Here is a 25215-nt window from a genome sequence, read left to right on the forward strand (position 1 = left end):
GAAATTTTAATTTTAAAATGTGGGTTTGAGTTTTATTTCTTTAAAATATTTCAATAATGGAGAGTTCATAATTTAACTTATTATTCTAATGAATTTCTGAGTTTTTTTATTAAATTCATATACACTAAAAAAAACCTAAACCACTACTTTAAAAAATAATTTACAGAAATAAAAATATTAAACAAAAAACAAATATTAATCTACAAATATAAATTAAACTGATCTATAAACGAATATTAATTTATAGGTATAGATTAAAGCTAGGTCTATAAACAAATATTTAGGTCAGATTTGCAAGGTAGTATTAAGAGGTCGATCAATATTGGAAGTGACAGAATTTTCCACAAAAGAGATTGCTCAGTATTACTCTCGACATAAATATAGAACAGACTATATTAAAGCGATGTCTATAAAAATATGGTTAGTTCAGGATTTACATTTTGAGAATTCATGTACCATCACGTGGCCGGTAATGCTGTCATTCGTATATGGTGGTCTTTGAAACAATATCATTCTGATAAGAATATTTAAATTTTTATTTGCTGTAAAGGGTGCAACCATGGAACAGTATGATTCTGAACGAATATTTAAAAAAAATATCCCCTGTATTTCCGAAATTTTTAATTAATACTGAACCAATTATCAGAATTCTGATTAATGAAAATTCTCTTGCTTCAAGAATCCCCAAAAAAAACTTGTGCAACATTAAAAAGCTTAATGCGTTAACATTTTAATAAACATACGGTGGTAAGCGTGGGGTCGATATTGCCTCCATAGGTACCGCCTTTCGGATAGTCACGCCAAACTTCTCCGTCATGTCCACCTGCTCCGCACTCATGCCCTTCGCAGGTGCCCACTCGAATGAATGGATGAGAGAAGCCAATACCAGATGAATCATCCGACTCGCCAATGGAAGGCCCACGCACATTCTCCTTCCTGCTCCGAATGGTATCAGCTCGAAGTGTTGTCCCCTGTAATCCATATCACTTATCTTCTTTTCATCGAGAAATCTCTCAGGGACGAATTTCGATGGCCCATTCCAGATTGCCGGGTCCCTTCCAATCGCCCAGATGTTGACTATTATCTGGGTGTGTTTGGGAATCAAGAATCCCTCAATCTCGCAATCACTATCTGCTCTGTGTGGGATAAGAAAAGGAGCTACCGGGTGCAGCCTGAAAACTTCTTTCACCACGGCATGGAGATAAGAGAGACTGTCGGTATCACTTTCTTCCACCCTTCGATTGCGCCCAACAACCTGGTCCAACTCGGCCTGGGCTCGTTTCATTTTCTCCGGATTGCATATGAGTTCAGCCATCGCCCACTCTATTGTCTTCGCAGTGGTGTCACTTCCCGCCCCAAATATGTCCTGCAACAAGAAAATAAACATCAGAGCAATCGATTTTGGCAATATTTATCCCTCAAGTAAACTACAATGACTCTTAAATAAGATATCATCTATCACTAAAACAAATTAACTGACTTGTATGATAACCACAAAGGAGATAGTGAAAAAGGTTACAGTTAAGTAGCCTCTGATATCGGTGAGAGTAAATTCATGGCTTCTCTTGTCCAGCAAAGCGTCCAAAAGATCCTTCGGACCATCACTCCCGTCCATGGTTTCGCTTCTTGTCGCCAGGCGGTCCTCTATGAATTTGTCAAGAATGTTATATATCCTTTTCATATAGATTCGCGTGTTATGTGTCACACCCTGAGGATCCAACCACTGAAGAAAGGGGAAGTAGTCCACCAAATTGGGAGCTCCTCCCAACACCGTCAGTTTCCAAAAACTGTCTTTGAACTCTTGGAAATCTGGAGAGTGCGGATCGAACATGTGCTTGCCAAAGGCCATGTTGCCCAACAAATTTATGGAGGACTGGACCACGGTATCTCCGATATTTATAGTCTTCCCCTCCATACTTTCATGCAGAATCTGCTGGATAGTTTGTACCACTTGATCTCTTCTCAAATGTTCCAGAGCTTCAAGTCTCTTGGCACTGAAGAGCTCTGTATTGGATATACGTCTGAGCATACGCCAGCGGGATCCATATTGGCCCCATATTATTGACGACTTGTCGTGGGAAAAGCACTGGGCTGATTGTATGACGCTCCGGCCTGCAAGAACATGGTCATGGGTTTTCAGAACTTGTTTCGCCATGGCAGGAGAGGAGACTACGACAGTAGTTTTCATTCCGAGAGAGAGAGACATGAGAGGGCCGTATTTGGTAGCAAGGTGGAATAGAGCTTCGTTGGGTTTATTACCCAACTGCAACAGATTTCCCACAATCGGCCATCCTGGAGGCCCTGGAGGAAGCCTACTGTAGCTTTTCCTCCTCCACAAATCGAACATCAAGACTACGATGGTGGAGGTGATGCCCAAAACAGAATAGAATAACAGCCATTCAATGTCCATTGGAGACCAATCGGCAACCGTGCAGAGCAGAGAGGTATCCAAATCCAGTGGCATCTAAATCAGATCATGAGGCAAATCATGTTATCAAATGAATAGAGAACTGTATCTACCATACCATACGAAAAGGGTTTATAGTACGTTCAAGACTCAGCGAAACCGGCATACCGCTCTTATCATGTGTATTCTGCCATTTTGTGGTAAAATAATACGCATTATGTTATAATAGTAATATATCGAACGATCATCTTTTTGGCGCTTTTTCACGTCAATCACGTGACATGGTTTGGATGACCCCTTTCACGGGATTCACGTGTGAATTAAGTAACATGCTTTTGCATGAGTTTGTAATTAAGTTGTGTTTGGTCTATATTGCAACTAGGTCGGAGGAATTTTGATTTTTTATAATTGAATAGACAAGAGAATAGTTTTTTTTAATATATAATTTAACGGATGATATGAAAAATATTTGAATGAGTTTTTAATTTAATATCAAAGAATATTATATTTAATTTAAATATTATTTATTTTAACATAATTAGAGGGTTAGGTTTCATTTGGTTTAGCATCTAACTCTATTGCCATATTACTATGTTGTAAGTTTAATTGAATTGTCATTATAAAAATTATTCAATGCAAATTTGAAATTATTTGGATTATGATTTTATTAATCTAAGGTTGTGTTTCCAAATTATTTGGATTATGATTCTATGAATCTAAGGTTGTGTTTCCAAATTATTTGGATTATGATTCTATTAATCTAAGGTTGTGTTTCCAAACTATTTGGATTATGATTTTATTAATTTAGGGTTGTGTTTCCAAATTATTTGAATTATGATTCTTACTGTAAGTGTTGTAAAGATGCAATGAAAGCAATTGATCAATTATACAGTTCCATAATTCATGTAGATTTTGATAGTTGTATCAAAAAGGTTTATGCATTAACTTGATCACTCAGAGAGCGAAAAACATATTGTTAAATATTTAAAGATTACAGAAATAGTTAATTGAATTATAATCAAGATATGGTTGAGATAACTTTTTAGCAATGCACTATGGAGTATTGCACTGATGTGCAGGTGCAATCCCTTGACTGGAATCAATGCCGAGGTTACTTGTTCCATATTATTTTGTTTTGCCTTCCTTGCAGGAACTCTGGGATGATTAATATTTAATGGGAATTTGATTACATAACTTATGTATATCTTAATTTTTTATTGGGTAAAATAATGATTATTATACTTTTATCCCGGGTTTTTTTTAATGTTCTGAATTTATATTCAGAAAAGTCAAAGTATGTAAAGGTAATACAATACTTAATATATAGTTAAAATATTATTATTAAATTTATATATTAAATTGACACTTATAATGTTTATCAGTCAGATTTATTAATATGATTATGTTAGTATCTTATTTAAGATTATATATAATAAAATAAATTTAGGTATTTGCAAAATTGTGATGGTATCAATTTAATATTTTAAGAGAATAAATTTTTCAATTTTTAATTAGAGTTTAAAAATCAATCAAAAACAAAACCAAAATAATTTGGTTAAATTAATTTTGTGTGTGTGTGTCATTCACTTATTTTAGTAGTTTAAAGTATAGTTCTCCATCTTAGTATTTTTTGCACAATTTTTTGGGTCCTGAACTTATAGGGTCATTTTGAGGCCTTAAACATTCTTTTTATATGGAAGGGCTTGTTGATAGTCATAGGCGAGAGGCTCTTGCCTAAGCCTAGTCAAAATGTGTATTTCTTGGCTAGACCTAGGCACTGATTCGAGTCAATATATGTATGCAAAAGTTACAATCCCTTGAAGTTGAGGTACCAACTAACCCCATCGAGGCTCGCAATCTCTTTGGTGTTTCATCTCTTAGGGTCAGGTTTTTGGATGTTTAAGGTTACTTGTTATCGCTTTATGTTAAAAAGTTCATTTTCGCCTCGTTGTAATGTGCTCTAGTGAATGCACATAGTCATCACATTTATTCTCAATGATAAGCTACCACCATTCAAACCAGTTTGTTTCATTCCACATTTTTATAGTTTTAGGATATTCCATTTATTATAGAAATCATGTTTTATTATATCCTTGCGTTTCTATTATAAATATGTTCCATTTTTTTCCCTTCATAAATCTATGTCAATGGTATTAGAGTGATCTAATCTTTATTTGTTTCTTTATGCATGTCCCCAACAATGTCAAGCTATAAGGAATTAGGTCTTGAACTACTTGAGATTTTGCAAGAGAGTCCTTGCCGACCCTAATGACCTCCCATGGCTAAAGAAAAGAAATATGAGGGAACCATATATCATATTAAAATATTTCTCGCATAAGCCATCACATTACAAAGTAATAACATGATTGATAATTATGCCCAAATCCTTTGACCATTGTGGCAACCGACGCATCTTTGTCAAGCAACCACTTTGGTGTCGTGACCCCTTCAAGATATAATTTAGTTTTGATATTCCTATATTTGAAGGAAAAATATATGTGGATGATCTAAACAAATGCTTAAATCTTCTAGAAGAGTATTTGTCTATCCACAATTTTTTCGATAAAGAAAATATTACCTTTATACTCCTTGAGGTTGTCCTCCATGTCAATAATTGGTGGGAGAATTACCATGAGAAAAAGGTCACAGAGAAATCCACCATGTTTGCAAACGTATCCACATAGGGCTCTTTCAAGAATGTTATTAAGTAACAATATTACACTATTGGAACTTATAATGACCAGTACACAACATGGACCACACTGCGGTAGGAGAGCGACCAAACAATGTCGTAGTTCAAAAATATCTTCCATGTCTTACACACCAAACTAGGTATCAAAGACAGTTTAAATCTAGTCCTCAAATATTATGACAGTCTACACTAATACATCTAAACAAAAATGAAGTTTTTGGACATCTTCTCACTAGGCATGGAAAATCGATATGTTATCAAAATCAAGCAAAAACTTAAGCAAAAGGAGAGAAGAGAGAGTTTGGGTCTGTGAAATTTGTTAGGAGCTTGGCAAAACTAAGTAGAAATGGAGAGGTGAATCAGTACACAAGCAAAAGGCATATACAAATATATCCACTATAACATCCCATAAGCAACATAATACATGAGAAATAAATAAACCATCACAAGTAAATCATGAGAATAATAATGAGCAACACACAAGCATCATCATGCACATGGAGACACTGAATATTAGTTGGAAACTCTTTTGGGAGAAAAACTACCATACACTTTGTTTCTCTTCTTCTTATTATGCAAAATATTCATTACATCATCATATCAATAGCCACCACCAATGTGCAAACCTCAACTTGTGATGCATGTGAGCAACCGCTCACTCCAAGCCACTACCTAAAGGAAGCCACCACTTCCTCAAACTTTGCAGGGCACCACCCGATGGAAGCCACCCATCACTCAACTATGCATGCCATTACCTGTTGTAGGTCACTACTTGTTGGAATTCATCACTCCCATTAGTTTCCCAGGGCACCACTTAGGGGAAGCAACCACTCCCAATGTTTTTAGGCAGCGAATTGAAGCAAGCCACAAGGGGTCACAATATAATCAAAGCCGACATAACAATAATAATATTAGGGCACAAAAATAACAATAGTGGGCTTCTATGGGGCACACTAATAACAATATGGGGACAATAAGGGCACAATAATAACAATAAGGGCTACAATGACAATAGTAATGGGGGAATCAATAGTATTATAGGGAACTAGCATGCCCCTCTCCTTCAAAAAAATGTTGTCCTCAATTCTTGAGTAGTTCTGGATGCTTCTGTATAAAATTATCATCCTCCCATGTGGAATCTTTAGTGGGTAATTTTTTCCACTTGATGAGATACTCTGAAATTGATCGATTTTGTAGCTGTCAAGTTCTTGTTTTTGTGACTGCTTCAGGTTCCAATATGATTTTTCGTTCCTCGTAAAGCTTTGGCAATATGTTTGAACTGGGAGCTTATCACCTATAACCTTCTTTAAACATGGAACATGGAAAATTGGGTGCACTTGAGAAGGTACAGGAAGCTCCAATTTGTATGCCATGGTACTAATCGTTTGCAACACCTTGTATGAACCATAACACTTTGGTGATAATTTATTATCCTGCTTGGCTTGCTTGAGGGAAATTTGTTTATATGGTTGTAGCCCTAGGAATATCTAGTCACCTACATCAAAACTTCTTTTGTTATGATGTTGATCTTCCTATTGTTTCATTCTATTCTGCGCCAAAGTGAGGTTATCCTTTAAGAGTTGGAGAACTTGTTGTTGATGGTTGATGTGATCTTCCATTGCTTGAACCTTAGAATTTTATCTTAAATATGATGTGATGGATGGTGGATGATATCCATAAAGTGCCATAAATGGGGTCAATTTTGCTACAGTATGGAAGGAAGTATTATAACACCATTTAGACAGAGGCAACCATTTGACCCATTGTGTTTGTTTATCAAAGACAAAGCAATGAAGATATACTTCCAAAATTTGTTTACTATCTCAGTTTTCCCATCAAATTGAGGATGATAAGATGAGCTATCAGCTAACGAAGTATTGAGACAAGAAAATAATTTTGTCCAAAAATTTCCAATGAAAATGGGGTCTATGTCACTTACAATAATCTTTGGGCTTCCATGCAGCTTTTGAATTGTTTCCATAAATGCAGTAGAAATTGTACTGGATTTAAATGGATGAGATAATGCACAAAAGTGTGCATACTTGGTAAGTATGTCAACTACCACCATGATGACACTCTTTCCTTTAGACTTGGGTAAACCTGTGATAAAATCCATTGAAACCTCCTCCCAGCATTGGCTTGGAATGGATAAAGGTTGTAATAAACCTGGGGTCTTAATTATTTCAACTTTATTTTGTTGGAAAACCAAACATTCGTCACAAACTTTTTAATATCCAATTTAAGGCCATCCCAAAAAAAATCCTTCTCAACCATGTGGTAAGTTTTTAAAAATCCAGAGTGCCCTCCTAAGGGAGAAGTGTGCAATTCCATAAGAATCTTTTGTTTGAGTTTGGAATTCTTACATAGGTATAAGCAATCTTTGTACCATAATGACTCATTTTTCTAGCTAAATGTATCAGATGTATTAGGATCTTGTTGTAACTTTCGAATGAGTGCCCACACTTCTTCTTCATTCTTATATTCATCCCTTGCTTTGTTTATCTAATCTCATTGGATAATATAAATGGCACAAAGAAATGCTTCCACATCCTCATCCTTTCTTGAGAGTGCATCTGCACAAAATTTTGCTTCCCTTTTTTGTAGATGATTTCAAAGTCATAACCCAACATCTTTGTGACCCATTTTTGCTACTCTTTTGAAGATAATCTTTGTTCTAAAACTTATTTAAGGCTATCATCATCCGTTTTTACCTTGAAGTGTCTTCCCAATAGGTAGGGTCACCATTTCTTAAGTGCATGTAGTATTGCTAACATTTCCTTCTCATAAATAAATTTGTGTAAATACTTTCCTTTGATTAGATGATTTTTGAAAGCCACGGGTCTTTCTTCTTGCATTAAAACAACACCAATTCCATTTCCTGGGGCATCACATTCCACAATAAAGGTTTTTTTGAAGTCTGGCATAGCTAAGACTGATGCTTGACACATTGCCTCTTTAAGATGTTCATAGGCCTTTGTTGCTTCTGGAGTCCATGAAAATGCATATTTCTTCAATAATGTTGTTAGAGGTGCTGCTATTCTCCCATAATTCTTAACAAACTTGCAATAATACCTTGTCAACCCGAGAAATCCTTGTAGATGCTTTATGGATGTGTGTATTTTCCATTCCTTAATGGCTTTAATTTTGCTAGGGTCTACCTTAACACCTTCATGAGATTCAATATGACCCAGATATTCCACCTCTTGTACTCCAAAGAAAAGTTTGGAGCTTTTCACATATAATTGTTTCTCATCCAATAGTTTGAGCACCCTGTCAACATGTTGAACATGATCCTTCCAAGACTTGTTGTAGATTATTATATCATAAAAAAATAATAACACAAATTTTCTATGGAAGGGTTTGAAAATGGAATTCATCAAACCTTGAAATGTAAAATGTGTGTTGGTAAGGCCAAAAGGCATGACCAAAAATTCATAATGAACCTCATGAGTTCTAAATGTTGTTTTCAGAATGTCTTCAGTCTTCATTTTGATTTGATGATATCCTGAATGAAGATCCAACTTAGTGAAGTAAATTTATCCTCGCAATTCATCCAATAATTCATCAATGACAGGAATGGGAAATTTATCTTTAATAGTGAGCTTTTTGAGCTCCCTGTAATCTAGACACATGCGCCATGATCCATCCTTCTTGTGCACCAATACTTCTGGAGTAGAGAAAGAACTTTGACTAGGTTGAATTATACCAACCTCTAGCATTTCTACAACCATACGTTCAATTTCACTCTTTTGGGCATAGGGACCTATAAAGCCTTATGTTTAGAGGAACACTTCCTGGAATCAAATGAATAGCATGATCACGATCACGAATAGGTGGGAGGCCTTTAGGACTCTCAAATACCTTGGAATGATTGTCCAAGACATTTTGGAGATCTAGAGATATAGAGGATTTTGATGTGGGAACCTCTACCTAACATAATTGTGCAATTACACCTCGTTGCTATTTCTTTAGAAGCTTTGTCATTCTATTAGAGCTAATTATATTTCCTGGTTTCCCTACGATACCCCTTAATTCAACTTCCTTTCCTTCTAAACAAAAATTCATGAAAAGTTCTTGAAAATTAAAAACTATTGTACCCAAGGATTGTAGCCATTGGACTCCTAGTACAACATTAGCACCACCCATTGGAATGGAAATATTTGGGCTATTCAATACATATTCTCCCATGGATAGCTTGATATTATGGCACTTTCCAACGCAGTTTATAGTTCATCCACTTGCAACCATCACTTGACACTCTGGTGCTGGATATAGGAAGAAATTCAATTCCTTGGCTATCTTACAATGAATAAAATTATGGGAACTACCCGAATCAATCAACACTATTACCTTTTCCTTCTTCATATGTCCTTCTATCTGGAAAGTTTGAGGAGTGGTAATTCCAGGCAATGCATTACAAGATATGGTCGGATTCATTTTTTCTTTCTCTAGGGTTTGTTCCAGATGTATATCCTTTTCTTTTAATGTTTCTTGTTCCTTTTCTTCCTCCTCTTCACAATCTATGTAAAATAATTTCTTCTCAGCACACTTATGACCTCTAGTGTATTTTCCATCACAACTGTAACAAATCCCTTTTTCTCTTTTGTCTTCCAATTGTTGTGGTGTCAACCCTATAGGTTGTGGAGGGCTAGGGGCAACAACACTTCCATCTTTATATTTGTGGGTGGTAGGATTCCTAGTTGCCATAATTTTTATTTCCATTTTTGTTTCCAACCTGAATACTCTAATGAATCAGGTTCCCAAAGGCGAACCTCATGTTGGATGTTATCTTTTAAAGTCCCTATGAACACATCAATCCTATGCTCCTCTAGAATATCTTTTACCCTTATATTCAATTTTTGGAAGTCTTCAATGTGCTCCATCATTGAACCCTTTTGTTTGAGATTTATCAATTAGCTAAAAAAGGTGTTTCTTTTTGTATCCTCATAATGTGCTATCATTTCTTTCATAAAAATTGCCCAAGTGATAATTTGTTTGCGATAGAAAAGCCATCGATACCATACAAAATGATTTGGTTCCAAATATAAAGTTGCAATGCATACCTTTTGTGTGTTTTACACATTATGGAGATTGAAATATTGTTCCATTTGTAGTATCCATGTTACAGGATCCTTGTCATCAAGCCTCATCATATTGATCTTTGGAACATGGTGGGTCTTCAATCCAACACTAGAGTATATGAAATCATCATTAATATTTATTTTGTTCTCATTATGAGTTTCCTTTACTACTCTCTCACCATTATTAGACATTTATTATATCAACTTTGTCAAAATTGTCTTCAAATCTTCCATTTTTCCTTCCATCTTAGCTTCCATGTCATTCATCTTAGATTCCATGCCTTTCTTTAAACCATCAATATTATCTTCCATGCCATCCATCTTAGCTTCCATGCCTTTCTTTAAACCATCCATCTTAGATTTTGTTACTTTTTGTGAGAGTGAATTTTGTTGCACTTGGTCTCATAATTTTGATATATCATGTTGCATTTCTTCCTCTTCTTCATCAGTCATGCTAGAGCTTTGAGGTTTCTTACTAGGTGTTTCCATTTTCTTTCTTTGGGGCATCTATTAATGATAATTATGCTTCACTATGCCCTTTGAGTTCCTTCAAACTAATTTTTCAAACCAAACTTATGAAAAAAAAAAAAAAAAAACTACACACCCTTTTTCACTTTGTAGGAGCTCGATATTGACTCTGATGTATCTCTGAAATTTTGGATCTCCAAGGTCTGAAATGACAAATTGTGGTAGCCCTCTGAGTCCTCTTTCCAACACCACCAGTTTGATCGAAATTGGATTCTCCAAGGAAGATTTATGCCCAATATCCCAAGATGACCTAATCATACACTTTTTTAGTAGAGCTAAACTGTACGAAGTGCCGCGTGTCATTGTTTCAACATTCGGACCTGAAAATGATGCACAGAGAACTAAACTCCATCCTCTTTCTATAACTTCTAATGCAATTTCAATCTGATACTCATAGAGAAATTTATGACGATTTTTCCAAGGTCACTTGTTTGGGATGTAATTTAGAAGTCTGGAAAACCCCTACCTTCTTTAGCTCATATCTCCGAAAATGTAGTGAGACAAGATCTGAAATTCAGACCCGAGGATCATCAAAATTTTGTCCCAAATTGGTTTTTGTTTCAGCTTCTGAAACATTGCAGCAAAAAAATTATAGTTGGTGTTTTCTAGTGGTTGATTTTATGAATTTCAGTTGCCACTATAACTAGCCATGAACCACCATAACCTTCACAAAAATACATGAGCCATCGAGATTTAGAGCCTACCTGTCGATTTGAGGGGGTTTCAAAGGCAACTTGAGTTAATTTGGCACGAATTCGGGCCTCTGTGGGTGTGCGCCACCTGCCAAACCCAGTGCACCGCACCTGTTATATGCGTCGTGCCCGTTGTAATTTTACACTGCGGGGTCATGCTCTGTGCACCGCACCCCTCTGTGTGTGCGCCGCACTCCTCAAAACGACTCCAACTCCCTCCAAACGTGTGCTTTGCACTCTCAAACACTTTGCTATGTTTCTCAATAACCTTGATTTGCACAATGACCTTGTTTCCTTGTGAAAATTCTTATATAAAGACTTTGAATTCATGGGTTAAATTTTTGCTTCTTCAAAAACCCACTTTGCTAATGTTTCCTTTTGACACTTTTCACTGACTTAAAGCAACACTATATTTCTTTCTTCCCTTTGAATTTTTAGCTAGAATGATGAAATTTTCATCACTTTTTGCAGGGGTTGCATGACAAGGCATTTGGCCACGGAAACCATGACTGCATCTAAAGAAATCAATTGGCGACCTTTTGAAAATTTTATCACAAATGACACATTGTTTGACTTTTTCTTCAAAACAGAGTTTTGAAGAACAGTCGAAGTTTGTCCACATGATGATGAAACTCTCTGAATCATAACTTTGTAAGGGTCCCACTCTGGCCTGCATGGCTTTATTGGACATGGTTGAAGACCAAATTGATTAATCCCTAGACCTAATTATCGAAAATGACTTTTGTCCATTAAAGGACCAGACCTTGACTGTCATGGACTTTAGTGATCATTGACAAAAGACCTAAGCCAGCAGGAGCCAGACATGAGGGGAAATGACTAGCATGACCTTTTCCGTCAGATTATGGCATGATCCTAGCGGAATGCAGCTGGGTAAATGGAGCGGGACTCCTAAAAATGAAATGCATAAAGAGTTTTGATCTCTGACAGAGGACTGACCAGACCGACTCTAACAGAATGAACACCTGCTATATTTGGAGACATGGTGACATGCATGGTAAGGAATCTCTCAGTTAAAACAAAAGCAAACTTGAGGGATGACATGAAACATACCTGGGGACTGACTGGCAAAGATTACACAATTTTCATTGGGAGGCGAGGAGACTGATTGCCATAATTGCACAAAAGGTAGTCCAGACTATCGGGAAGATGGATGACTGTTGGAATTACACAATGTGCAATCTAGACTGGCATGCTAGGTGCTGGGATTTCGCAATGTGCAATTTTAGCTAACAAATGTTGTAGGCCCAAGGATTGTATTGCACAATTTTCTGGGCCAACAGTCACTGCCTCTGAGAATTTCTCAAGGCAAGAATGGAGGGCAGTCACTGGAAAGAATTGCAAATTTTCTGGGAGGAAGGCAAAGCCTTCCCTCTCAGAATTGCACAATGTTGTCTTGGTGAGGCAGAGTCCGGGCCAAGGTTTCCCAGACCTACTGACAGGAAACTGAAATAAAATGAATATGTGAATGCATGACGATACTAAGTCTAAGAAGGAGTGAATGATCATGCATGCAAATAGTGAATGCAAGATTTAGAAAATGGAACAACATGCATGTGTGTGAAACGAGTCACCGAATCGATGATCATTCGTGTAAAACAATGTCATGCATGTGACAGCGGTGAGATGATAAAGAAAACTTAAACTATGCTTGTACAACCTAACATGCATGAAAACGACAACAAATGTTCATATAAATCAAGCAGACAACACTCACACAAGACAAAACACAAAAAATGACAGAAATGCTACAAAAAACAAGTTAAGAGGACTTACTTGGAAATAGATGAGCTGAATGTGTCGATGACTCCTGGATGTGTTGTGGGATGTCAAAGCTCCAATATCAATGTGAAAACTTATCTCTGAAGCGTCGAATAAATACGTTTGAGGCTCATGACATGCATGCCACAAATCTAGGAAAAAGTGACACTTGGAGGAAAGTTTATAAAATGATCTTCGAATGTAACCTCCAGCTACTAAAAATAGCTCCTTAAAATATAGGGATGCTTTTTGCACGTTCCTTTTTTCTATTTCGAGAAAAAGAAACCCATGCATGCAAGTCAATTGTTCTCGGTCCCAGGTGGAATCGATCAACCTGAAGGCACATGCAACAACCTACTTGACTGAGGAAGATTTTTGTGCAATTTATGGGATGAAGCTAGGCTAGCTGTCTAGAGAGATTGCACAATTTATGGGAGGAGAAGTTGATTGTTGCCGAGAATTGTGCAATTTATAGGCTGAGCAACACTGCTGGGCAAGATTGCACATTTTTCACTGGGAAGACTATTTGACATGATTGCACAGTTTCTACGCCTAGCGGGCTGCCAGTCAGATTTGCATAATTTCTGGAGGGAAGGTTGGTTCCCCTCTAGAATTGTGCAATTTCTTGAGGGAGTTGCTCAGCCAGCAGCTTGACCAAGTCCAGAGTGGTAGACTGTGAAGGGAGTGAATCAAGCTATCATGCACAGGCTGGCAAGCTTCTAGAAAACCACTAAAACTCATGTACTTGATAGTGCAAGACATGCTACTGAGGATGGTTGTTAGGGAGGCTCCAAAACGAAGCTAAGGAAAAAATTTGGAGGGTGGTTGTAGGTGCTACAACAGGTCCCTTCTGATCACCCACTTGTCCATAATTATTTGGGTATGTTTGGGTATCACAAATCTTTCAATCTCACAATTTTTATTTTCTCTGTGTGGGGTAAGTAAAGGAGCTACTGGGTGTAGTCAGAACACTTCTTTCACAATTTCATGGAGATAAAGAAGATGATTCGTTCCACTTTATTTTACCCTTTTGTTGCGACCAACTGCCTCGTCCAACTTGAGCTAGGCTCATTTCATTTTCTCTGGATTGCATATGAGTTCAGCCGTTTTTGTAAAGGCATAGGAGGAAAGGCATAAAATTAGACACACACACACAATGAAATGAGTTACGGATCTTCTATTCATCAAACAAACTTGATGATTACAATGAACCGAGTGAAGGGTATTTAAACTTTTTTTACTAACGACTCACCCAAAATAACTTAACATGCACACACACACTAACTTTGGACTTCTCCAAATATAGACTGAACTCAACCTAAATCAGACTTAACTTAGTTAACTTGTACTCTAAATACGGACTACACTTAACTAAACTTATCTCTTCCTGCATCACTCGACTTGGATCTTGCTAGATATTCATGTGGGAGTAATTACTATTTCCAACACTCCCCCTTAATTACTACTGTATGAATCAACATGACTCAACACGATGCAATACGAATCAATTATGCCTATTGTTCTTACAATAGAATTGACTCAATCATCACTCAAACATTTATGCTAGTTTATATCTTAGTGAGACTTACAATGACTCAAAACTTTTACAATTTTTCATTTTACTTTTAATTTCTTCTAGATTCTATATCCTCGAAATTGCTTCATTATTTGCTTTGCATTCTTATTGCAGACTCCATATTTATTTACTTGTTGCTACTGCAATTTTTCTTTAACTTGTCTCGAATTTGTGTTAAAAAACAATCTTCTCCTCTCTTCTACAACTTTCTCTTCAAGGATTCATTCAACAATGGACCGCTTCCACAACTCTCCATCTTCAAATTGTCTTATTTTCTCTACTTCTTGTGCTTCATATTCCTAACTTTATTGCCGCCATATTTCTTGATAACAAAATCTTATCTCTTCTTGAATCCATTGCTAAAAAATGGTTTTAATGCATTCTTCCTTGTTTTCAGAAACTTGCATGTCCTTCTCTTCACTTTCATCATTAGGTACTGCTTTTTTTCTTGTAGTCTTCACACTCAAGATCATCATTAAACTCACATGTAAAATCATAATCATGCTCCTTTTTCTCATTTACCACTTCATTTAATTCTTGTATTATAGTTGTTGCTTTAAAACTTTCATCAATTTGTTTAATTTGCGTATGAATCCATTCTTCGATGAGATTCAAATATGCATTAAAATTATTAATAACTTTGTTATCAACTTCTGCTCCCATACTATTTTGAACATGTGCATATTCAAAAAATATTAAAAACATCTTTGTTATGCTCTTTAGTGAGAGCTTCTTGCTCTACCTCTTCCTTCTCTACCTTCCTTTCCACTGCAAGGAGGTTGTGTTCCACTATTATGATGTTAGTGGATATTCTCATAAAAAACTCTTCAATCACTTTATCCTCTTCTTGATCATTAGTTGCTAATAGATAATGTCTTGCTTGATGAGAAATTCCAACTACTTCATATCTTGCTACTACAGTGGCAACTTTAACCTTCAATGCTTCATCAAACATGGTACGTTTCATATTTCCACAATCAATCCTTGTTTCACAAATTTCATTACCATAATGTTCACCCACTCTATGGTGGGATATCTGAGCATGCATGTGCTCATTCACAATTCCAAACCCATCAATTGCTGCTAGATTCACCAATTCACATCTCACTTTGTAGTCATCATCCACATATGTTTCTTCACAACGAGATTCAACATCATTTACACCTTCCATGTTACAGTGGAGTTCTATTTTTATGCTTTTACTTTGCTTCACACACAATGGCTTCAACTTCTCTCTCTGTAATATTTTTTGCATATTCTTCATCCATATGCACGCCTGCGTAATGGGTTTCACTTTTATAGTCTTCATGACCATCATCCACTTTTGAGTGGGATTCTCCAAGCTTTGTTGTTGTCCTGGAGTCTTTTTCATTTACTCTTAGATCTGCGAGTGACTCAATAGACTATGACACATCTTTCTAACGCATATCACTCCCCCTTGCACCAAATTCTTCTTCTAGGATCTCCCATGCTTCCTTGGAAATTGTAGCTTTTGTTACCTTTCACAAAAATTTCTCATTCAATGCTTGTTTTATAAAATCTAATGGTAACGAAACACATACTTCGTCATATGGGTTATTATACTAGTATTTAATTAACCCTTTGGCTCGAAGAAAAGTTAGCATTTTAATAACCCAAAAATCAAAATATTTACTAGTAAACATAGGAGGTGATAGCAGATCAAAGCTACACCAATGAACCAATATCATATCAACAATGTATAAAAGAGGAAGGAACAAATTTTTTTTATCATAAGGCAAGGATAAGAACTATTTTTGTATAAAAGTGAATAGTTTATGATATTTATGTATCCTTTTTGGGATATAATAGCCTCTAAATTTGTATAGCTATATACAAATGTAAACTATTTTATATAAATAATATTACTACCTTCTTTCCCTAGAAAGGAAAAAAATAATAATATAATAATATACTATTAATATTTTGTATTATAATATAGTATTATATTACATGAAAGCTCTCTAGCCTAATGCATTAATATATATTATAATGTATTAACCCTAATATTATATTAATCCTCAGATCCTCAATGGCATCCTCCACAACTTTTTCTATCATTTTGAAGTTTATTCCCTATAAACTCTTCATGAATTTCATTAGGGAAACGAAAGCATCACTTTCATCTCCAAGGCATACAAAAATCTTATCTCACTTAACTAATTTAATAAAATGTAATATATCTAATTTGTTATCATGTTAAGTATCTAGCTTATATTAAATCTATTATCATAATATTATAAATAATTATAAGATGATAATATATATAAAATAATCATTATATAATGTAATCATATTGATGAATGTGAATCATCATTTCATTATACTTTAATTAAATAAATTAATAAATAATCAATGGTTATTATTTTATCTTATATTTATTTTATATATGAAATTCTTATTGTTAGAATAGATGTTAAGTGAAGAAACTATCTATTTTTTAATTCAATCTTTTTTTTTGGTAAAAAATGAAAAAATAATTTATCCATAAACTATTGTGGATATTCCACTAGACAGTTCACCACAATAGATATGATAATATTATATTAAAAATATAAAATTATACACTATTACAGTTTTATTAAACTTCAAGATCTGAATTTTAATTTTAATTAGTGCATGAATGTGAATGGAAATTATGCAGATAGAGAATGACAAAATAAGCTCACACACACACACACACACAAGACACAAAATATGCTTCGGGAAACCCATTTAGGAGAAAACCCAACTGGAATGTGAGGTGGCTTCTCTCTTTTTCTCTTCTAGAAATATGATTGTAGGTACAAAGAAGTAAGGCCGGTGTCCCATGGGCTGCTACAGTGCATAAATCATTACTTTTTTCTCTACTTGTTATCCCTCTAGGCTATCTTTTCTCAGCTACATAACAAAATTCTCTCGAAAGAATGGAAATCCTCTTCCTCCTAGTGTTCTGGTTATAACACAACCTGATAGCCTACTGGTCGTTATATTTGACTACATCAACTCTTAACTAGAGTTACAATATAAACTCTTCTAGAGTCTTTTACATCAGAATCATGTGGCTAGCCACTTTTTCCATGAATAATGGGGGATGATGCAGCATCCTCCCAAATTATAGGTGTGAAAACAGGAAGGTCAACTTCTTAGCAGCATAACTTTTGCATACGAACTATGATTGACGCGCCTCTTGTGCCACTGGAAAGGTCTCTGTGTGTATAATAGCATGAAAGGTGTGACGCTAAGGAAGAAAATTTTTACCCCCAAAAAATGTCATTTAATGCCTCAAAATGCTCCCGGAAGGTTGCAGACCAATTTCCCAAATTAGGTCCTTCCAGTAAAAATGGTCGTGTGAGTTGATTCCTTCACCTTTTCCACTTTGTATGTATAGATATGGATGACAAACAATATAATGATCCAATTCGGATCACACCTCGCCATTCAGGGAGGCTTTTGGTCCCCAAAACCTTCTACTAAATGATGTGAGGAAATTTTTCATCAACCTTTTCTCTTGTGTACCATTTAGGTTTCCTTGGAAGTTTTCCCTTCAACCCAATCTACCATAGGTCATGTTGCCCCTCTCTTCTAGTTCTGGACCTCTTCTGCAAAATTGTAGCTTACTCTCGACACACAAGTACTATAATGGTTAGTGATATTTGTGGATTACTGTGTCCCTTCCCATTAGATAGTATTTCCACTTCTTCACAGCTTTCAACATGGCATAGAGCTCCTTGTGATAGGTAGGGTAGTTAAGAATTTCCCCGTGAAATATTTTAGAATGGTAGCATACAGGCTTTCTTCCCTACATCAAGACAACTCCCATAACATACCCACTTGCATTAGTCTCCACTTCAAAGGGTCGTTGAAAGTTTGGTAATACAAAAATTGGTCCTCGACTAATCTTCTTGTTTGGCTCCTTGAAATCCTTCTGTTGACCTTTTCCCCACTGGAAAATATTGCCACATGTTGTCATGGCATGAAGCAATGCTGCTACCACTGAAAATGAGGCAATGAATTTCCTTAGGTACTATGCTACCCAAATAAAACTCCTCACCTAAGAAACATTAGTAGGCATCGAACATTTCATGATGGTGTCCATATTGGAAGGGTCTATCTTTAGTTCTCCTCCACCTATCACATACCCTAGATACACGAAAAACTATTCAAACTAGCACTTCTTGAGATTTTCTAGCAGTTGGTTCTTCTTCAATATTTCCATCACCTGCGTTAAATGTGAAATATGATCCTCTCGGGTGGCACTATATACCAATATATCATCCAAATAGACGATAACAAATGAATCCATAAAATGGTGTAGTACATCATTCATTATCTCATAAACGTAGCTAGTGCATTGCATAGGCCAAATGGCATGACTAACCACTCATACAAACCTTGCCTGGTTTTGAAGGTGGTCTTTCATATATCTTCTTATTTCACTCGAACCTAGTGATATACAGACTTCATGTCCAGCTTGGTGAAGTATATTTCTTACTACAATTGATGCAACAGATCATTTATCATGGATAGGGGTATCTTTCCTTAAGTGCGATTTTGTTGAATTCCCTATAATCTATACACATATGCCAAGTCCCATCCTTATTTGGCACAATGATGATAGGTGACCCTCATCATGATCTACTATGTTGAATTGCACCCTGTTCCAAGAGTTGTTGCAACTGTTTCTTCACCTCACTTACTTCTATAATAGATTACCTGTACAACCCAATATTTGACAATGGGGAGTCTAGCAATAACTGGATCTCGTGCTCAACTTCTCTCTTAGGTGGTAACCCTTTAGGCTTTCAAAACAAATCCCAGTATACCTATAAAAACTCCTCCAATTGTTGTTTCTATTTCTTAGTGCACCCCTTCAGGGATTCATTGCACCTTATTGAATCCTCTGTAACAGCCCAAAATAAATATGTTATTAACATTAAACTTAAATCAGAGTGGCCCTTACCTAGCCAAATAAACATGTAATTAATTAACTAAATTCAAACTATGAATAGTGCTTACCTGTGCTTACCTATGGTAGAAGTAGGCTTACCACAACAAGGTTTTGGGGACGACTCTCCACCCAACCGTAGGCTCAATTGCGTAAGGATTTGCTACAATTGGCCACCCTCGAGCCCTCAATCAATGTACTACTGACAGTGACTCCTAAGTCTTAGAACACCATTCTCCCAAGAGAATGAACGATAGAATCTCGGAATGATGGAATGCAGGAATGCCTCTCATCTTCCTCACCATATATTAAATAGAACAACATTGGAAGGGGAACCACATGCACGCACTCCATGTGTCTACATGCAACTTTCTTTTGATTTTTAGCTTTCTTTTTTTATTTCCTTCTTTTTGATAGTTTTCTTGTTTTATTTCTATTTATTCTTATTTAGAGTTTTAGTATGGTTATTACTATTCTTATTTTTATTATTTTTATTTATTTTCTTTGTATATATTTTTAATATCATTTATTATTTAACATTTATGATTTATTATTTTATTCTTTATTATTAAGTGATTTATTTATTATTTATATTATTAATTATTATTTTTGTATTATTTATTATTTTTATTATTTATTATTATTTATTATTTATTATTAAGGGGAGGGATATTACATCCTCTACATACTTTCTCTTAAAAACAATAAAACATACTTCTTGCTAGAACTGATGAATTTCTTGGCTTGGTTGGCACTTACTAATGAAATTTTTGACTTGCCATTATACGCGTTGACGATGAATGATTTTCCATCCTTGATGGGTTGGTATTGGTTGGCTCTCCTCATGAATAATTCATCTCGCATGTACATGTCAGGACTCCCAAATAGGACTCCACATATATCAAGGGGGACCACATCTAGATCTACTTCATTAATAATTTAATCAGCATTGATAGAAAATCTAATTTTGCACTGTTTTGACACCTTCATCTCTGCATCCTTACTTACCCATCCTAATGGATATGGGTTTCAATGATCACAAACTTCAAGCTCCAACTTCTTGACCACATCTATTGGAATGAGATTCACTTGTGATCCTGAGTCAAACAGAGCATCAATCTTTGTCTTCTTGGCCTATATCTTTATACGAAAGAGTTTGGCGATTTCTTTCTCTTCCTATTGTCAAAGCATACTAAGATTAACCTACTTCTACATTAATGTACAGACGATATTCTCATCCATGTACGAGTTTCTTTCAATTTGGTTGCTCGAATCAATGGCCATGGGATTATTTTTCTTATCATCTTTATTATTGTTCTTTGGATTTATCTCTAGATGCAACTTCCAACACTTTTCCTCTGTATGGCCATTAATGTTGCATTAGTTTCTAGGAACTTTGCACTGGTGTGTTGTGGCTGCCATATTTTTATATTTTCCCCCTTTTTCTTCTTCTTTCCCACCTTAGAAGCATCATTATTCTCTTTTTACTTTGAGCCAATTTATTTTTATCTCTTTAGGCCTATGTTCTCCAGGTACTGTGCCTGTAGACAAGCCTCGTCCACCAATTTGGGCTTGAAAAACATAACGTGTTCTCATAGATAGTGACGCAAACCCCCCAAATACTTGAGGAGTATATTTTGTTTCTTTGGGGAGATACCCAACATTACCACCATCTTTCTGAATTTTGACTGAAGTAGTTCCACGAGATCCACTATTCCTCGACATACCTAATGGGATCCATTGTGAGTTAATGAGGGTTTTGAAGTCCTCCCACTTAGTAACTAAAGGCTCTCCTTCCAACCACATGGTTGCCATGTGGCTTTCCCACCAAGTCACTGCATGGCCCTCTAATTTCAGTCCTATAAATGAAATCTTCTGCCCTTTCTCAATTTGATGGACACTGAAATAAACTTCTAGTTGTTGTAATGAATGGTTTAGCCTCAGAGCATCGATCTTGCCTTGATATGACTTGATATCAAATTTTATTTTAATTTTAAACAAGGATTGATTCACTACACTTGAATTGGGTTGATCTTTTTTGGGTTCTTTCTTTTGTTGGTTCTTTGTTTCTTCCCGAGCTCCTAATTTCCCAATCCCCGTTATGATTTTTCCTTAGCATTCAAACCCCCATATTCTCCAAATATCCAAATATTATTTCTCAAGGTCTCCATGAGGAGGTTTACATTGTGATTTATCTCTGCGACTTGTGGTTCCAACCACAAAAACCTCACCTCTGTAGGATCCCGAGGGTCATTTACATATTCGTCGCTCATAATTAGGGTTTTATGATTTTCGACCCTGCCAACCTAGTTCCCCTACAAATATCCATAAAATACCTAAAGAAACCTTCTCTGATGCCAATATATTCGTAAATTGTCATGGAAATTCCACTAGATAACTGTCACAACAAATATGATAATATTATATTAAGAATATGAAATTATGCATGATTACAGTTTTATTAAACTTTAAGATGTGTAAGTTTAAATATAATTTGTGCATGCATGTGAATGGAAATTATGCAGAAAAATAGAGAATGAAAAAATAATCGCAGGTATTAGGATTAGAGAAGAGGATGAAAGGAAGACAACCTTCAAAACAATTCATGTATTGTATGAATGGTTAGTGCTACCTTTTGGTCTCGGAGAGACTCTCTCGGAACTTTCTATTGAGCACTCGGCGAGGTAGAGAGGACGAAAAACTAGGGTTTCAGAATGTTACAGAGGTTTTTCTCCATGGAAGGACACAAAGGAGGGAGCTCCACTCCCTCCTACAAGTAGGTTTTGGCCAGTAGGGGAAAAAACCAATGGAAAATGACAGAGAGCCTTCAGTAGGAAGGGAAAGAAATAGTGAAGAAGAACAGGAGGGAACTAAGTTAAGGAAGCATAATGATGCAAAGGAAAATGAGGAAGAAGACAAGGATACACGAAATCAAAATCAACATTTGCACTAAAATGAGTGCATCTAGTGTAAGCATTCAAATAGAATTATAAATCAGCATATACAATAAAATCAATGCATCTAGTGCAAGAAATAAAATAGGATTACAAACCAACATACACACTAAAATCGAAGCATCTAGTGAAAGAAATAAAATAGGACCATAAATCAACATCTGCATTGAAATCAATGCATTTAGTGCAAGCAATCAATAAGATTAGAAATCAACAACTACACTAAAATCAATGCATCCATTCCAATCAATCAAATAGGATTAGGAATACACATGTACATTGAAATCAATCCATCTAATTCAGTGAAAATCAAAATATTCATGGCTTCTAAATATAACTTATTTTACCTTTTGTAAAATCCTTACTTCCTCTTCCTACATGCTTAATAGTGTTCAATAAATATTATATAATATTTATATTTGTCTCAGTGTGTATATTTTCTTCTTCCCTCTCTCCCCCCTTAATATTTGTGTCTATATCTCTCCCTCTCTACTTCTCTCATTCCATGTCCCTTTCTCTGCCTCTCCGTCCCTCTCTCTGCCTCTCTCTTCTTCCCTCCTTCTCCCTCCATCTCTCTTTATTTATCTCTCTATCTCAGCTCCCCAAACACATATATTCTCTCTCTCCAAATATCTCTCCCTTGCTTTCTCTCTCCGTCTCTCTCTTTTTCCCTCTCTCCCACCTCCATCTATATCTTTATGTCCCTCTATATCTCCTTCTTTGAATCTCTATCTCACACCTTAAACATACACACACTCTCTCTCTCTCTCTCTCTCTCCATCTCCCTCCCTCTCCTCTCTCCTCTCTCTCTCTCTCTCTCTCTCTCTCTCTCTCTCTCTCTCTCTCTCTCTCTCTCTCTCTCTCTCTCTCTCTCTCTCTCTCTCTCTCTCTCTCTCTCTATCTCTTCTCTCTCTTCCTCCCCTCTCCCCCCCCTCAAATTACGTCTCTCTCTCCCTCCCTCTCTCCTCTCTCTCAAGTCCTTCCCCTCCCTTTCTCTCTCTTTCTCTCTGTTGTAACGGCTACAACAACCCTCCAAAATTTATACTTATCTTCGTTATGGAGCCTCCCTACCAACCATCCCTAGCAGCATGTCTTGAACTGTCAAGTACATAGGCTTCATTAGTTTTTCAGTGGCTTGTCAGGTTGTGCATGTCAGTTTGCTTCACTCCTTTCACACGATGCCATTCTGGACTTAAGCTAGTTGTTAGATGAGTAGCTCTTTTAGAAAATTGCACAATTCTAGAGGGGAACCATCCTTCCCTCCATAAATTGCACAAAGCTATTGGGCAAACTATTGGGCTCAGAAATTGTGCAATGTAGTTAGACAGGCTTCCTTGAGAAAACTGCGCAATCTGGCCCAACATTGTAGCTCAGCCTAAAAATTGTGCAATTTTGGGTAGTAGTCACCTACTGACCCCACAAATTGCGCAATCCATCTAGGACATCTAGCCCAGCTCCTCGCAGAAATTATGTAAATTTTCATCCCAGGCTCGCAGACTGATGCATGTGCCTTCAGGTTGACAGATTCCCTCTAGGATCGAGCAAAATTGATTTGGATGTATGGGTTGTTTTTCCTAACATAGCGAAAGGCGGCATGCAAGAGGCATCCCTATATTTGAGGGATCTATTTTAAGCAGCTAGAGGTTACATGCATAGATCATTTTAGAAACCTCTCGCCAAGTGTCGCTATTTCTTAGATTTATGGCATGCACCTCATAACATTTATCTAATAAAAAATTATGAACCGGATGTTGTAGAGCTCATCCTTCATATTGATCTTGTAGCCTCAACATCCCACATTGCATCCAAGAGTATTCGGCACTTTCAACTTAGTTATTTTAGGGTAAGTCTGTTTTTCATGTGTTGTGTTGCGTTTTTGTTGCTTTTTGTTTTTCACTTTGTGTAAGTGTTGTCTTCTTGATTTCAATGAGCGCTTTCTATCCTTTTGATATATGTTATCTTGTAGAAGCATCGTTTTAGTTTTCGTTTGCATTTCACTATTGTTGCATGCATGACAATGCTTTTGCACTAATGGTTGCCGTTGCAGTGACCTGCTTCACACACATGCATGCTTTCCCATTTTCTGAATCATGCACTTACTGTTTGCATGCGTTACCATTAGCTCTTGTTTACACTCAGTTTCACCATGCATTCAAACTTCTCATGTTTTTAGTCGACCGTCACCAGGTCTAGGCTGCGTTGGCCGGGACCTTGCCTTGCTCAACTAGCACTGCACATTTCTGGAAGTGAAGGCTCTGCCTTCCCTCCAGAAATTGTGCAAGTATGGCCCAACACTAACCTATAGGCTTGCATTGGGCAATTATGGGGGCAGTGCCTTGCTGGCCCCAGAAATTGCGAACGCAGTGTGCTAGTTTGCATGTCACTGTTGACTGAAATTGTGCATTACAGAGTTTCAGTCGTCAGCATGCCAGGATGGATTATTCATTGCATAGTTCCAGCGGTTAGTCAGCCTCCTAAAAACCCGTACTCTGCCTTGCGCAATTTTGGCAGTTAATTTCCCAGCCTCCGAGTGAAAATTACGCAATCTTTACAGACAATCA

The 25215-nt window shown here is 36.4% G+C and overlaps 1 protein-coding gene across 1 annotated transcript; it reads right to left on the reverse strand.

The window, feature by feature from the left end:
• Nucleotides 1-535: 535 nt before the first annotated feature.
• Nucleotides 536-2529, reverse strand: LOC149231960 (cytochrome P450 76T24-like). The gene is made up of 2 exons (XM_089376399.1): nt 1520-2529; nt 536-1366 (listed from the first exon to the last, which is right to left on the reverse strand). The coding sequence occupies exons 1-2, from the start codon at nt 2462-2464 to the stop codon at nt 731-733; spliced, it is 1581 nt and encodes a 526-aa protein (XP_089232525.1). The 5' UTR covers nt 2465-2529; the 3' UTR covers nt 536-730.
• Between the last annotated feature and the right edge of the window lie 22686 nt (nt 2530-25215).

Source organism: Pinus tabuliformis, chromosome J, assembly GCF_031772625.1.
Source record: "Pinus tabuliformis cultivar Carrire ecotype Pingquan chromosome J, CPIR1, whole genome shotgun sequence".
Classification (NCBI taxonomy): domain Eukaryota; kingdom Viridiplantae; phylum Streptophyta; class Pinopsida; order Pinales; family Pinaceae; genus Pinus; species Pinus tabuliformis.